This window comes from Mesocricetus auratus, unplaced genomic scaffold, assembly GCF_017639785.1.
Source record: "Mesocricetus auratus isolate SY011 unplaced genomic scaffold, BCM_Maur_2.0 Super-Scaffold_4256, whole genome shotgun sequence".
In the NCBI taxonomy this organism is placed as follows: Eukaryota; Metazoa; Chordata; class Mammalia; order Rodentia; family Cricetidae; genus Mesocricetus; species Mesocricetus auratus.
The window spans coordinates 124599222-124615219 of record NW_024429182.1 but is presented as its reverse complement, the minus strand read 5'-3'; the positions used below and the strand labels follow the sequence as shown (position 1 = coordinate 124615219).

General features: G+C 40.8%; 1 protein-coding gene across 5 annotated transcripts in view; it reads right to left on the bottom strand.

The window, feature by feature from the left end:
• Positions 1–15998, bottom strand: part of Mctp2 (multiple C2 and transmembrane domain containing 2) — a 241787-nt gene that overhangs the window by 117552 nt on the left and 108237 nt on the right. For 4 of the 5 annotated variants that reach the window (XM_005084546.4, XM_021235587.2, XM_040730276.1 and 1 more), the window contains 2 exons: positions 9514–9678; positions 7149–7279 (listed from right to left, as the gene is read on the bottom strand). In XM_005084546.4, the coding sequence (XP_005084603.1) occupies positions 7149–7279; positions 9514–9678 (296 nt within the window). Of the gene's footprint in view, positions 1–7148; positions 7280–9513; positions 9679–15998 lie in introns of those variants that run through there. The other variant, XM_013124002.3, reaches the window with a different exon arrangement.

Below are 15998 nucleotides of genomic sequence, written 5' to 3'. Positions count from 1 at the left end.
AGAGAAAAATTATGATGCAAATATATTTAATTTTCCATGCTTTTAATGAAAATAATATTTTCTATAGCAATAAGAAGCCTTCATAAAATAAAGTATACCTCTGCCCTTGAAAATAGAGGTCACTAATTAATTTTATTATGTAAGTAATTGTTTAAGTGGAGGAACCCAATGTGCTTAATAGAGAAATATCAAGTGTTATATGCCATCTTTTAAAAAGTAAAAACTCCCATATCATTAATATTACAAGAGTATATATAACAATGAGCACTATTTCCCATTGTTAAGGACACTTTATTTTGGAAAGGGAAGCACTTTCTCTAAATTAACCAAACTGGAAATGTTTTGTCTGTTTATTCATGAGGGTTAAAACATTTCTACATGTGATGCTCAGTTATCAATTCCTAGTTATCTGCTAAGATGTAAATTCCAAATATTTGGAGTAAATTCCTTTTTGGCTCATTGTGACAGGGAAGGCTTCTGTTCTTTGATAACAAAGCAAATCTAAACTCTTCAAGACATAGGTAATTTGTTTAAAAATCAATTAAAGATGCCTTTATTACTTAAATCCAAGACACGCTTTGTGTGGATTTAAATAGTTTTATAAATTATTTGAGAACTTCATACATTGCATTTGGAACATTTTCATCCCCATTACTGCAATGCACTTGTCTCAGAGAATATACAAAATAAATTTAGTTTGTTCTTGTTTGTCTGCTTGCTTGCAGCTGTTCTTGTCCCCCCCCCAACTGTTGTAGGTAGGTACAGGATTAGCCTGTACTAAACACAAGGATGATACAACATCATCCTCTCTACTTGTTATTGGCAAGTCATGGAATTAGCCTGTCGTCCTGTTATGGGCTGCACCCAGGATATTCTCACATGGAGTGAACTCTTTTCTGTGATGATGCAGGAATCATTCATTCCAGTTTGTGGACCATCATCTTGACTGGAACTACTCTACTCTCTTCTTATAACAACAAAGCTACACTATAACAATGTAAAAAATGAGGGTTTTTTTTCCAATAAAGCTTCATTTACTCAAAAGCTTTGACTCCTGGATTCTATTTGTCAATCTTGATGCACAGAAATAACTGTCATTTGGGCTGTGGTGAATTACACCAATGGAAGTACTTTTTTAATTGCAATATTACTTGAAGGGAATATCATAAGATCAATAAAGGCATGGGAGACATTAACCTAAGAATTTTTAAAAAATTATCTCACTATCCCCTACAAAGCTGAGCCAAAAATACCCAATGATCTGTTTCCTAGTAAAAAGAGATAAAGAAACACCATTTCAACGTTGCTCTGCTGGAAGAGCCTCAACCACTCAGAACCCCCTTATAAGAAATCCAATTAATGACCATTTCGGAAGTATAGCTGTCACCAGAGTGTCATGCTTTACTCCTTGTGCAAGGTTAGTGACCCTCTCTAGACAACCAGGATATTCAACCCAGAGGTCCTGTGTGGAACCAGAAAACACACATTCTAGCTTCAAATCTTAGCAAAAGGAGTTGACAGGAATACAGGAACAATTCAAAGATTCACCCTGTGGAAATGAAGGCAGAACAGTCACTGATTTATGCACACCTAGAGAGAAAGAAGCTACTGCACTCATGAATGTGACATAGGCTTCCATAACTACATGTCCTGCCTTATTCTCCAACTTCATCCGGAGACATTATCAGCCTTTTCCCACCTCTCCAGATTCTACCAAACACAGGAGCTTGTCTCCTCTGAAGGTACCTGCCAGTGTTTGTACTGACTTCCTCAGTGTGTCTGCCATGGGAAACATGTGGAAGTCAGAAGGCAAATTCAGCGACTGGTCCTACCTTGTTTCCGACAGGCCCTCTTTGTTCTTTTTCTGTAGAATACACTAGGCTTACTGGATCCCAAGCTCCTGAGGATTCTCCCATCTCCAGCTCCAACTCCCTATAGTAGGATTGGGATTCCAGCTTTTCACACTATGCATCTGGCTTTTACATGGCTTATTGTGATTTGAACTCTTTGGTCCATGGCACCATCCCTCCAGCTGTCCCTGCCCTGATCTCAACTAACTCAATTTACAAATCTCTGATTAACCCTGTTTCTGGAACTCTGTCCACCCAAGGTCATTTGCATGATTCTGAAATCCACAACCTTCACACCAATGGTAGGAGCACTGTTGGCTCCTTGCAGCAGCCAATAATTTAGTGCATAAGGGCAGGAGATTTGCCTCCATTACTTCATAATGAACACTCACTGATTTAAACATAGTCCAGCATCCAAGAGGGCTCTGCACTGATGAATAAAATGAATGCTCAAACAAACAATTGCCAATGGAGTAAGAAAACTACCCCCAATCTCAAATGATAGAAGCCTATCCCTTTGGTTAATTATTTCACAGTCATCATTCTTCCCCAGTATAGAAGAAAAAACAAACAAACAAAAAAGTAAATGGATTTCCTGGGTTTGAGGTTGAGAACTTCACATGTCTACTTACCTGAAGGAAACAGAGACTAAATTACTCTTATTACTTTTTTTCTTGCAACAGACATTTAGTAAAGCCTCCCACTTTCTCTACTGGCTGTTAAAGTGCTGATTTAGCATTGTTTCTGACCTCCCATTCTTGTCTTTCTCCATTAATCCCACAACATTTTAATGTTTTAATTCAACACATAATTTTACCATATCAGTCAGCCAAACCGGCCCAACTTTGACTTGCCGTGGTAGCTTTTAACCTCTTCTTGATTACCATAATTCCATGTTTTATATTACAGACTGGCCGGCTTTTAGCTTAAATGCAAGGGGCAGGAAAGAGTGCTACAGTTTGAAAAGCTGTAAATCTCAGCCACTGAGGATGTGGGCGAACAGGAAGAGAACGGGGAATGTGTCAAGCCTGGCTGTAAAAGCAGATCAACGACATGGGCTGCAATTTGTCCAGAGAAATATTCCAGCCCGGATTGTTCACTGCTTCAAAGCCACTAATAAACTGGTAGGATGTCAGAGCCACTTTAAGATGCCATCTGGGACCAAGGAATGGCTGGGAGGCAGATCAAAACAGGAGTGTGCATTCTCAGTCTAAACCTAAGTTCAGAGTATTCTACGAAACAATCGCCCCGAAATGGAACGCATCCGTTAAGAAAATGATTTCTTTGAAACAGCACAGAAAAGGAATAATTAATATTCTGTTCTTTGTACTGTTTCATTTCATTAACAGCAGAGGCTGGAGGATGGCCGAGCAGGTAAAGTGATTGCCGTTCAAGCAGGAGGATTCCAGATCTTCAATACAAACATAAAAGCGGGGAGCATAGTGTTCACAACTAACTCCGTGCTGGGGGCTTGTGGTAGAAAGATTCCTGGGGCTTATTATTTGCTTGTATTGTTAGTTATATTGTAATGTATGCACACATAGCTGGGATTGGTTTCTCTTGGGCTTATGTCTTCCTTTCCTTAAAAGTTCACTCCCCCTGCCTCAGATCTGATGATTTCTTTTACAGTTCCTTTGCCAGTAAAAAAAAAAAAGAAAGGAAAACAGTGAGTTAGGAAGTATGTTCTTAAAGGAAGTTGGCTCTTGCTGAAAGCAAGTTCATCTTGGGGCTCCATCCACCACATCTTGAGAGTTACTGAAGGTCAAGTAGAACCTGTGGGTCAGTATTCCATAGCAGAGGGGAAGTCAGGCTCTAGAAACCTCAGAACATAGGCTCAGGGAAGAAGCAATCTAAAGATCACCATTGTGCATGCGGTCTATATTTTGAAAAACATACTGAATTTTACTGGTTACATTTAATTGACTTCAAATAAATTACTTGAACTTTTAATTTTATAGAGATGTATAGTTGCCATTTAGAAAATTTCCAAAATTGTTAACACTAATGTAATGCTCACAGTAGACTATGTCAATGAATATTGCTACCAGTTCTGGCCTGAATGTTGGCCATGAATTCCATTACACAGAAAAATAGTCAGACACGCAGTGGGTTCATTACCAAAATCATATAAGTAATGATGTTTCTTTCCCATATCAAATTATCTGCAATGGGAATCCTTACCAAGGAGAACTTCCTTAGAGGGGTTTGAAAGTATTAACATGACTGCGTTCTCCAAAATAAAATGGAAAATGGGTCTTAGCAGACAGTGAGCATCTGTTTACACTACTAGAGACACTTTGATTTTTGAACAGTTGGAGCAAGAATAGATAAGTCTAAGAGTGAATAATACAGGGTTTCTCTGTATTGTTTTGGAGGCTGTTGGTCCAGCCCGGCCTCGAACTCACAGAGAGAGATCCGCCTGCCTCTGCCTCCCGAGTGCTGGGATTAAAGGCGTGCGCCACCAACGCCCGGCTACCACATGAACATCTTGACATATGCAAACTTGCACACACAGACACTGCTGTGCAATTTTTTAAAGTAAGGACGCTCTATAAGTAACTTACCAGAAATAGCTGCATATTGTATACAATGGTTTGTGCTTTTGTTTATCTATGAGACAGGGTTTTTCTGTGCAGCCCAGACTGGTCCCAAATTCATAATCTTCCCTGCTTAGCCTCTTGAGTATTAGGATTACAAAACCCAGGGCACCTTGTCCCGCCATTAGGTCTTCAGTAAACCTGAGAAGCGATATTCTATGTGAGCAAGGACTCTGTCCACCTATATTCACTGCAATACTATGCTGTCCAGAACCAGGCGTCCCAAGAGATACTTTTGTTATCTTTTGAATTGCAAGAGCGGAAAAAGGAAAAGGATGCCCAAAAAAGAAACAAAATCCCTTTCCAATCCGCAAAGAGGAAGGACAGAATGATGCGAAGACAGGTAGACATCTCAGTTACAAACAGGAAATGGCTAAAATAATAAATGAATACCCGAATGACAAAACATAGGCCACACAGGACGTCTCCAGTTATTTTTTTGTCTCTATGCAGCCACATAACACTCATTTGCAAAAGCATTTCCTATTATGTGACGGAAGCATGACAATGCAGTGCCATGAGACAAGCAAGGCTTTATTATTTGCGCCTACTAAAATAACCCTGGGCCATTCATCACAGGAGGCCCGATACCCACTGTGCAGATAACACTTTGGGACACAGAGTTCCCTGAGTTTCCTAACTTAGCCTTACTCCCAACTTTGTGGTCCTACCGCCCTTGATACTGAAGGGCTCTGGCGTGTCAGAGAACTGAGGATGCTGGAGGTACTGGGAAAGAAGCAAGATCAGATAGTGACTGGACATGAAGTGACTGTCAAACACTTCCCGCCGGATCTGGAATATGCGGCATGATCCTGCTCGCTATGCTTTGCACCCAGGGAGCCCAGCGAACATAGGAAAGCCATGAGTACTACCTAGCAGACAGGCAGCAGAGCATACTTGAGAAGACCTGCAAGGCAAAGCCAACTGTATTGGGCAGGTACAGGGTGAAAGGCAGAGATGAAACTGCCGTGCTTCTGGCTGGCTGTTCCCTTAGTGGGTACCTGGCCACACATAATAGAATGCAGGCATCGTGTGCGCCACCACATGCCTGTTTCTGGGTATTTGTGGGAAGTCATTGGTGTCAGGTGGATGGCAACCAGCCAGTCTGCTCCAAGTGTCCTGTTACATTTCAGGGAACACCATGTAAGGGACAGCTGTGTTGAGACACAAAAGGGGAATTCTGTGGGTGCTGAACTTCTCATGCAACTACCTCAGGAATGATGATATAAAGACAGCAAGCAGGGTTAACACTGCATTGCAGGGTCACTCCTTCTGCACCAAGAGCTCTGTAGAGAAAAGGGACTGTCTGAAGGTTTGCTTAGCAGGCCCAATGACAAGTCTCCCTCAGAACTCCTTACTGTTCTATCAGTCCCTTGTTATAAAACGCCAATATAAAAGCAAATAAGCTATTTTACTGTTTAGTTTTGAGTAATAAAGCCCTGTCCTTGGCTGGAATCCCAAATATCAAGATGTATTGGCCACATAGGGGAGGTGAAAGTATCTCTCTCCTCCCTCAGCAGTGGCTCGGAACACAGTCTTAAGCTGAGGTTCCAAGCCGACAACCAGTAGCTTTTGGCATCCCTTTAAACATTTGTGTTTATCATTTAAGAAGTGTATACAAATTATACATCTAGGGGCAAAACTAAAGGGAATGATTTGATATAAAGAATGGGATCCTTAAAATCCCAAATCCTGGCCAGGGAATTAATTCATTGTTGGCTAGCCCAAGACCACATCACCGGATGACTTGGTCTCCCTAGCTTGTAGGATTCTGCTACCTGAGATCAGATGTAAGGTGAATGTCTGCCAGTGTTTCCATGATCCCCACTACAGGCCCAGCACAGTGCTTGAGATTTTATCTCATTCCTTACTGCAATCCTATGAAGAAACTATAATTCTCGTGTTTTTAATGTCACCCATGGGAGACCACCTCAATTGAGTTGCCTATTTTAGACCTCCAAAGTATGCAAATAACAGAATACCTTTATAGTTGCTTCGGGTTCTATAATAGTTTGTCAGCAAACATATCAGGGACATTGAAACTTTTCTATCCTGGGGAACAACTCACTGTGTTTTTCCACTAAATCACACAATACATTGTAAAACTAAAATGAAATCCTGCAAATGTTTCTAGACTTGTCCCACCAGTCTGAGACAGCACATAACTTCCTCTGGAGACTTCGTGATAACGTAGACTGCAGTGGTCCCTTTGAATACACAGTGTCCACATGCATGGATTCAACCAACCTTGAATAAAGAATATGTCCATACTAACCACATGAAGTCACCTTGGGATCTAACAGCCACTTTTTTACATTATATTAGGTATCACTTGTAACCCAGAAACAAATCATGTAAGATAAGCAAGCATCTGTGGTACCTGAGTGCAAATACGACACATACCCCATGCACTCTGACCTTTGAGTACATTATTACCATCATGAGTTCCTGGAATGGGCTCCCCATGGATGAGGAGGAACAATTCTACTTTCTTATTTTTAAAGCCTGAATTGAATATTGAATTGTATTCATCAACAAGAAAACCAATACCCCTCCCACATTAAGCGGCTGCCCAGCTTCCTATTTGCTCCCTGAGGTTGGAGATGGGTGTCCACTCCCAACCCGAACAGATAAGACATTCTTTCAGACCTAGCACTTTACAGTCAGGAGTTCCCACCCCAGTAGTAGCAGAGTGACTCACGTGCCCAGTCGCTCCTCGTGCTTTTTGCTGTCCTTTCCCCACACTTCAATGTCCAAAATGCCCATCCTGTCAGAGAAGTAGTGAAAGTCAAACTGTTCCTGCCATTGCGGGTTTGCACTCTTACACAGTGTCTAGAAAACATGCAGTTACAGGGTTTACTTTCTCAGAAGGTCTCTCATGGCTACAGCAGTAACACATTCATGTCATGTCTATAGGGCAGGAAGTCACCATGATGGGGTGGGTCTCTTAGCAAAAATACACTTAACTTCTAGAATAAAAGGGACCCTCTAGGACTTGGGATTTAGCAAAATGTGACTACTCTTTTAACTGACTCCCAAATGCAGCAATTCCTTTATCAAGTTAAAAAGACTAACATAAGAAATTGTACAAACCACACAAACATACAGTGAATGTACACAAAGAGTCTGCAATGGCACATTCCTATATAAGATAGCATTTTTAACTGTTTAGGCAAATGCAAGCAGTGTCTGTGTTGGTGCATATATCAGACTTGGCTTAAGCATCAGATAAACTAACACTTTGTGGACGCATTAAATGAGAACTCTATAACATACGATATCACAGAACTGACTTCTTTTAAGTCCAAAGATACTGAACCACAATGCTTTGGCAAAGGGAAAACTGGACAATTCCACTCCACCATACTGGAAAATTAACCAGTTATAGAAAGTCACACACATATTCCCATGAACAAATTGCCCATGGCATGGCTTTGCAGAAAGGCTCTTCATTTTTCTTTCTTTCATAGAGATTTAATTTGTGAATACATATTTTAAGCATTGGTGACTGAGTCTGGGCTCTAAACCCACAGGTCAACTCTTAAGTCAGCACCAACTACCCCCATGCATGAGAAAGCATGGGTATCTCATACCTCAGCTGTTGTCCTGTCACATAAACACATTTGAGTTGGTATTATACCATTTTATATCATACCAGATCACAGAATTTAGGTTCCAAGAAGAAAACATATCTTTGAAATAAAAATCCAATGCAGTGTTTCCCACAGGGAATGTACTAGACATTGGTCTAACTCTACACTTCACCTCCTGCTGAACAGCTAATTGTCATAGAGATGAATACGCTTTCCAGAAATGCTAACCCTGACCACCAGTGGCTAACGACTTCTGAGTAGAGGGAAGTGATCATTCCAGTATATTCATTGCTAGGCTCTGCCTGAAATGATCTGTTAGAAGTGATTATCATCTGTACATTTCACATCTCACTCCCACTCATTTTCCATTTTTTGTACACACTTGTTTGTTATGCGTTTGTCTTCCCACCACTCCTTTATTATGGAGTGGAGGATGTCAAATGTTGGATTTTGCACTAAAATTTTGGCAGCATCCAACCTCTTGTCTTTTCATCTCTTTTCCCAAGTTGTCTAACCCTGACTGCTTCCTGGATGCCAATAGCCCAGTGCAAATATCCTTGGGTGCTCTTTCAAAACCTTCTAGGATTGTCTGTGTGTGTGTGTGTGTGTGTGTGTGTGTGTGTGTGTGTCCATCCTTTGACAAGTGACAAAACTTTCAATCACTCTAGCCCCTTTAATTCATAAAACTTGAAACATGTTCCTATCTGGCAGTTACAAAATAGTTGTATAACGATGAAAATTAATTAATTTCCATAGTTTAAAAAACCACTGTTTTTTAATTCAATCCACACCAAATTACTAAGATTAAGAACTATATGGCATTTGGATTGACAGGATCAGAAAACTTATTTTTAAAAAAACAGTTAAAAGCATGGTTATTTTTTTCGTACGTTATGTGATTTGTTTGGGGGAAAATTAATAAGTAACAACAAAAAACAAAACAAAAAACCAAAAAGCAAACAAACAAACAAACAAACAAAAAAACAAAACAGCAAACCCCAGAAACACCAGACATTTACTTTTGGTGCTAAGACTAACAAGGGAAGAGACATACAATTTTGAAAATACTTGTACTCATCTTCAACATTTTAATGTTATCAAGTACTGTGCCACTTTATTTTAGAGTAATGAAAAACACTCAACTACCCTTTTCCTACAGTTCTTTGAAGCTCACATTGCTTTTTCTCTAACTGAAGACAGACCATGCATCCAGAACTATGATTTAATAAGCTTTCTTTACATATGAAGTACATGAATATAAATTCTTTACCTCTGAGATATTCTGAAAATAAATGGCACTAAGCGATACCTATATCAGTTTACTTGATCTATATGGTTATTTTGTTTTCTGGGATGCTACATGGCTGGGGAGAGGCGAAAAATAAGCTGGCTGCCTCTTACTAAAGTGGGAACATTTTTCACTTTTATCACTTGGAAAGATAATGTCCTCCTTGTCTAATTAACAGAACTTACCTTGCTTTTGTATCTCTGATCTCCCAGTTTTAACTGGACAAACATCTCTGACATGTTCCCTCCTGAGACATTCTTCCCTTCCAACAGAGTTATACTTATAATCCCATTCCAGAGTTGGTTCTTTCTCAGGGACTCTGAGAGCCGTAGGTTGCGGATCAAATAGGACTAAAAATAAATAAATAAATAAATAAATAAATAAACCAGCATGTAAACAGATTAATTGCTCTTGAAAGTGAGTCTGGCAGTCACAGGAATTCCAGCCTTCCTCCCTGTTTCAGCCTGAAGTTGTTCCCAGCTTGGGGAAACGCCTTAATATTGCTTGGTTTTGCAAATGTGTGCTCCCAGTTCTGTGACTTGCTTCCAACCTAGCAAAAGATAGGTGCAAACAGCGAGTGGGTTTGGCTCTGGTCTGCACTCCCACTCAGATGAGCCCTTTCATAGAAATCCTTGAACTTGACCTTGGCTGTGAACTTGTTGGAAGGAAAGAAGGCACTCTTAGAAGCGGTGCTCTAGGGGACAAAACACTTCTGGATATTTACCAAAATTGATTGTGATTTTATCTATCCCATTCCAAGTCATCTTTCCTCTCCCTCTTTCTTCAGGTTAGTATTTAAAATGCCCCATGCCACTTTAAGAGGAGCCACAACTCCAAGTGTAGCTTACAATGACCTACCTGGCCAAAAAAGCTGTGTGGGTCCAGAAGGGGAGATGTGACAGGGTGGGATGAGAAAGGGTGCATGAAGTCATCTCAGGGTCCCTGAAACCCAGGTGGGGCTAAGTAATTCTAAACTTATCTTTTCCTTTTCCAAAGGGTTTCATTTATATATACCTAAACACCATGCAGAAAGAAGACAGATATCTATTCTTGAATGATGGAGATGGAGGCTGCATCTTTTATAAACCCCATTATACAATTTTTAAGCTTTCCATGAAGTAAAAAGAGAAGTTGTAGAACTGATCTTCCTATGTTACTCACCACATTCAATATTCCACCCATCTCATTTCTTCTCTCCTGTCATTAGTTTGCCTCGCTAAAACATTTTAGGGAAGAAAAAACCCACATTTGTTTTTATAAAACCAAAATGCCACAATTACACTCAACCCAATGAGCAATCGTCCCTTTAGCATTGATCAGCACCCCATGAGACGTTCATTGCCCTGCCCTCTCAGTGGCCTCTCCCTACTTAGATGCTTCAGTTGGGATTCCCTCCTGATCCACAGGCTGCGTTTAGATGGTAGAGCTCATTTCCAAAGTCTGCTTGATAAGAGACCCAAAACAAGTATATACTGTTTCTTCAGAGGACAACCCACCAGACTGAAGGCTGTCAATGGAACCTAGCATCAGAATAAAGCTATACACTGCTAACTCGGTGCAGGCATTCCCATCATCTGCTTACTCTGTCTTTGCAGTCATTTAGACGCCAGTTTGCTCAATCTCCAGTCACAATTTGTCCTAGCAAATAGTATGTTAGGTCCATATTAATATTTTATCAGCCTACTTGATGCAGCTATGTCACTTCACCACTGTCAAAAAATGTACCCATGCCACTCTGAGCATTTTGCTGAACAATGTATGATAACCATAAATATGTACTCCCAACTTTTATCCATGATGATCATAAGGATTTTTCTATACACACTCACATGCACACACACATGCACATGTACACACACATGTGACAAAGAGAAAAAAAAGGAAAGAGACTAAAATGCAAATGGGAAAACAAATAGGAGAGAGACTATTGTCCTAGCAAACAAGGATTATTTCTTAACATCCAACTGTCACTTGGTCTTCTAGACGATATATTCAATAATAAAAGATGCAAAACAGTTTAAGTACCTTTGTTAAAGTCATCACAAGAGCAGCACATAACACAGACATACATCTGTGTATGTCCACATCTACACATGTGCATACAAGCACAGAATATACACTTACACATTTTATAGCTTACTGAGTGCACAAGCTGACATGTCTGCCTTTAAAGGAAAAATGAGATTTTGATTCATAAGTCCTGCTGTAATTCCCTCTTTTGTTGTCTTTTCCTTCTTAAAAGTTTGACTTCTAACCAACAAGCTGAAGCGTGACCTGTCCCATGGGCCATGCTTCAAAGTTCCGACAGATATATTCCTCCCTCAGCACTGCAACTTTTTCAAAATCCCTTTTATAAAACAGGGAGTAATGTCCACAGAGGATCAAAGGGCATCCTACAGCCTGGCAATTGCCTAAGAAAAATGGCAGCATGTCCATGAAATATGCCCTAAAATAATTTTGCAGTGCAGTATGTCCTAATTTCAAATTGGATGTTTATCTTGGAAAGACCTCTATCTAACTTGTCCATAAAGCAGTCCCACTTAGCTCTATGAGCTCTGTGAAAATGGAATCCAAAGCCGGTTATTAAGGGGACTGGAGATGGGTTCCATATGGCAGAACAGCATGGGAGGGCAAGGCTGAGGCCTGCACCAGGCGCGGCTTGGCCGAAGCTCCTGATCTATCCGTGGACACTCGTTGCATTTCACCGTAACATCTGGATTATGGCTTGTAATGTCCCTGGGAAATATCCTCTTTCCATCAAAGCCTTTATCTATCTCAGTCGGACTTTGAACATTTTAGTATTTAACACAGCCATGTTTGATCTGATGGACTTGCTCATTCACTGGCCAGGTTTTCTTTTCTTTTTTATTTTAACCCCTCCCTCCTAAAGAGAATTATTTATTGCAGAGTTCACAGATAGGAAAGAAAGTAGGACTTTTATTCTACTTATTTGACCTTAAAGAGCCTTTGGCTTGCACACACCACACTCTTCATACTTTCTTTGGCATTCCTTCCCAAAGAGAAGAGACCGAACAGGATAGAACCAGGAATCCTGTGTGTGCTCTACAGCACAGCCAGGTTAGCAAAACCTATTTTGTTCTTCAAACAACCCTTTTCTCCCCACAATAAATCGGCTCATCTGCACCCACTCAATTCGCTGCATAGTTCAGGTTTTCATGTCTCTGTCCCTGTCTTTAAGGGGAATTTGTCATCTTAATGCAGCCTGGAATACGATAGGAGAGGAGGAAATGACCCATCAAAGGGGAAGCCCACCCCACCTGAGCTGAAACAAACCCCAGCTGATAGAGCAAAGTTTCTGGGCCCTGACCCTAATTCCTCCACAGACAGGAAGGATAAAATATAGTGCATCAGGGTTGCGCTATTTCCCTCCTTCCTCCCCAAGGATCAGAACCTTTTAGTATTTCGATGTGATCCATTCATCTCTCTGTGTCTGGACCCCCACTCCATGTGATCCACATTACATTCATTCTTCTTAGGAAGAAAAAAAAATGATGTCCTTTGAAAGTGCATATATCAATTATGAATAGGAAAATAAAAACAAGGTGTGGTATTCAGTTTGTTAACTGTGCTGAGCGCATGTAAATGGAGCAAGCCTCCAAAGATTTTTTTCACATTTTAAGTCATGATAACCACACATGTACACAGAGCTCAGAGACAAGAAAAGGAGTCTGTGTGCTACAGAAGTTCGGCTCACTTCAAGTAGGCTCCGAGAGTCACTTCGGAATCTTAAAAGGTTCTCAACCAGGAATAGAGTCTCAGAGTGAATGTGTTTATTCAGGGTTTTTGCAGGGAGGTTGCAGTACGACTGCATTAACTGATGAGTGAAACATCAGCTCAAGGAAGATCGTGGAGTTAGGAACTAGGAAGACAGTCTGTGGCCAACAACAGCAAGGCTACATTCAACTGTTCCCTGCAAGTTCCAGAATGGAATGTGCTGATGAATAGCAAAGAATGAAAGAGAAGAAACAGGAGAGGAAGGGAAAGGAAGGAGAGATAAAGGAAGACCAGGAGCTGGGGAGATGGTTCAGTGGTTAAGAGCATTTGTTTCACAAGCATACGGACATGAGTTCCAATTCCCCAGCACAGCACTCACATACAAAAACGGGCAGGGCCATGAGTATCCCAAACGATAGAAACATAGAAGGTGGAGACAGGAGAATGGCTGGGGCCAAATGCCAGCTAGTTTCGGGAAAAAGGTTTAGCTTCAGGCTCAGTTAAGACACCCTGTCTCAATGGACTATGGCAAAGAGTGATAAAACACGACAGCCAAAGGTTCCCACAGATTTCCACACAGGCACACACACACACACATTTATATATGCTTATGCCACATGCATATAAATACCACATGCACACAATAAATAGAGTAGCAAGACAAAGCAGTGGCAAGTATAGTTTTTAATTTTTTATTAATTTTTAAATTTTTTGGTGATGCTAGCATAAGAATTGTGTGTTGCTAATACATCCTGATTTTGACCTATCCACTGAGTTCCTAAAGTCTCTGTGACAACACAGGTACCCAACAGAAGCAAATGCATGAAAGATAAAACAAAAAACAAAAACAAAAAAACAACCACCACTGTAAGAAAAATGACTAGCAAAGCAGGGCTCCAACTCTGGTGACTGCTTCTTTGCAAAGCTGAGGGAAAGCACTCGGTCCATAAAAGACTTCACTGAAATATTCCTTTCAAGTGTTTTCAACATGTAAGACTACTGCTTCCTGTCAACAGCTTTACAGCACGAGAGAGCAAATCCATGCATGCAGGGAGCCAGTCTCCAGAACAGACCCTCCTCTGCAGATGCTTACATCATCTGAAGAGGGTCCTGGGTCCTCCTACAGGGACACAAAGAAAATGTTCTACATTCTCCACACCTGCATGCACCTGGAAGATGAGATCTGTATTTGTAGATGCACTTGTATCAAATGCTCCAAGGGTATAAACACTGCGTGTACAAATTATAGAAGTGCTGTATTCATTTCACATTCTTAGTTACAAGGAACTATTATCACTCATGTTTTTTACTGGAAACTAAAAACTAAATTAAGAAAAGATGTAATAAACAGACAAGGACTCTAAGTGCTCAACGACTCTAAATTTGGGACTCGGAATATATGTTTTCTATTATTAACAGGGTAAATGGATGAAGATCACATGATCCATAAGATTATTTCTTTAACCTGACTTCCAGGGAACTCAAATATTGTGCAGCACTATTTATAATCTAGTATTTTATTTTTATGTCTACTGCCTTACAGTTTTAGTCTGTTCCTTTTTTCTACCTCTTGCCTTAGTTTAAAATGCAGCAAATGCTCCCATACTCTGGACCTAAACTGAAGTATGTGGTCCTGGTCTCATTCTTAGGTGACTGAAGGTGCAGGGCTAGCACCAGACCTCAAGCATCTTCTTGTTTTGTTCCTGAGTACCTTGCAGCATCTTAACCCCATCCCTACTACTATCCTCCAAGAGTTAGCAGGTAGATCACGCCATGCACCCTTCCTGACATTTCTACTTTCAACTTCTCCTTTCCCCCAGGAGCCTGTAGCACTTTCTGCCTCATGTCAATATCTTTCAGACTGGAACATGCTTTGGAGCTATGTGGAGCCTATAGCCAGTTAAGAGGGTTGGTACCAGTTATCAGAGAGTTTGATTCAGGAAATAAAAGGAAATGGGAGAAGAGAAGTTGCATTTAAAGTGAGCATGGTAGTGCATCCCCATAATCTCAGTCCTTGTGGGGATGGGGGATCAGTATAATTTTGAGATCAATTTCATATACAAAATGGTTTTTAGGCTGGTCACAGCTACATAGTGAAAACTTGTCTCAAAAGCTGACAGCTAGGGAATCTGCACGGGACTGAACTAGATCCTCTGAATGTGACTTGATCTCTTGCAGGGAGAGGGCCCTATCCTAGGGGTTTGTACTGGCATTTTGGAGCCCATTCCCTTGATGGATGAACAAGGATGGAGGGGCTTGGTCCTGCCTCAACTTGATATGCCAGACTTTGTTGACGCTCCAAGGAAGCCTTACCCGCTCTGAGAAGTGGATTGGAGTGGGAAGAGTGGGAGGTGCAGAGAGAGCAGAAAGGGCAGAGGCATGAGGGGGAACTGGAATTGGTATGTAAAATGAAAAATATTTTTTATAAAAATTTTAAAAATTACATACAAAAATAAGTTTTTTAAATAGACTTTTAAAACAATTGTAACAAATTCAAGCTGGGACTGGTCCATGGGTTACATTCAGGAGCACGGGTTGCTTGAAGACATACAGTAGGATCTCTGGCACTTGCCAGGTACTCCATTATTTTGAATGGCCACATCCCCATGCTGCCATGTCTCATTTACTCACAGTCACTCCAGCCTTCTCGAAATTCCCCATGCAGAGCCTTGGCCTCTCCCCACCCACCTGCATGACTAAGATGGCCCTGAATATTCACACCACACATTCAAATGATCTAATTCACGTTTATGTTCCCAGGACAGCATTCCCACCGTGAGGCTGTGTTCTGTGATGAGTTTTCGTCTAAGACTGACTCTGATGCTACTGAGAAGATAGACATGAAGAAATGGCTAGGACTCTGACTCTCTTCTCATATAAGCTTACAGAGCTGTAGCAGACTGACCACCCGGCCTGAGCACAGCTGTAGCCTCCA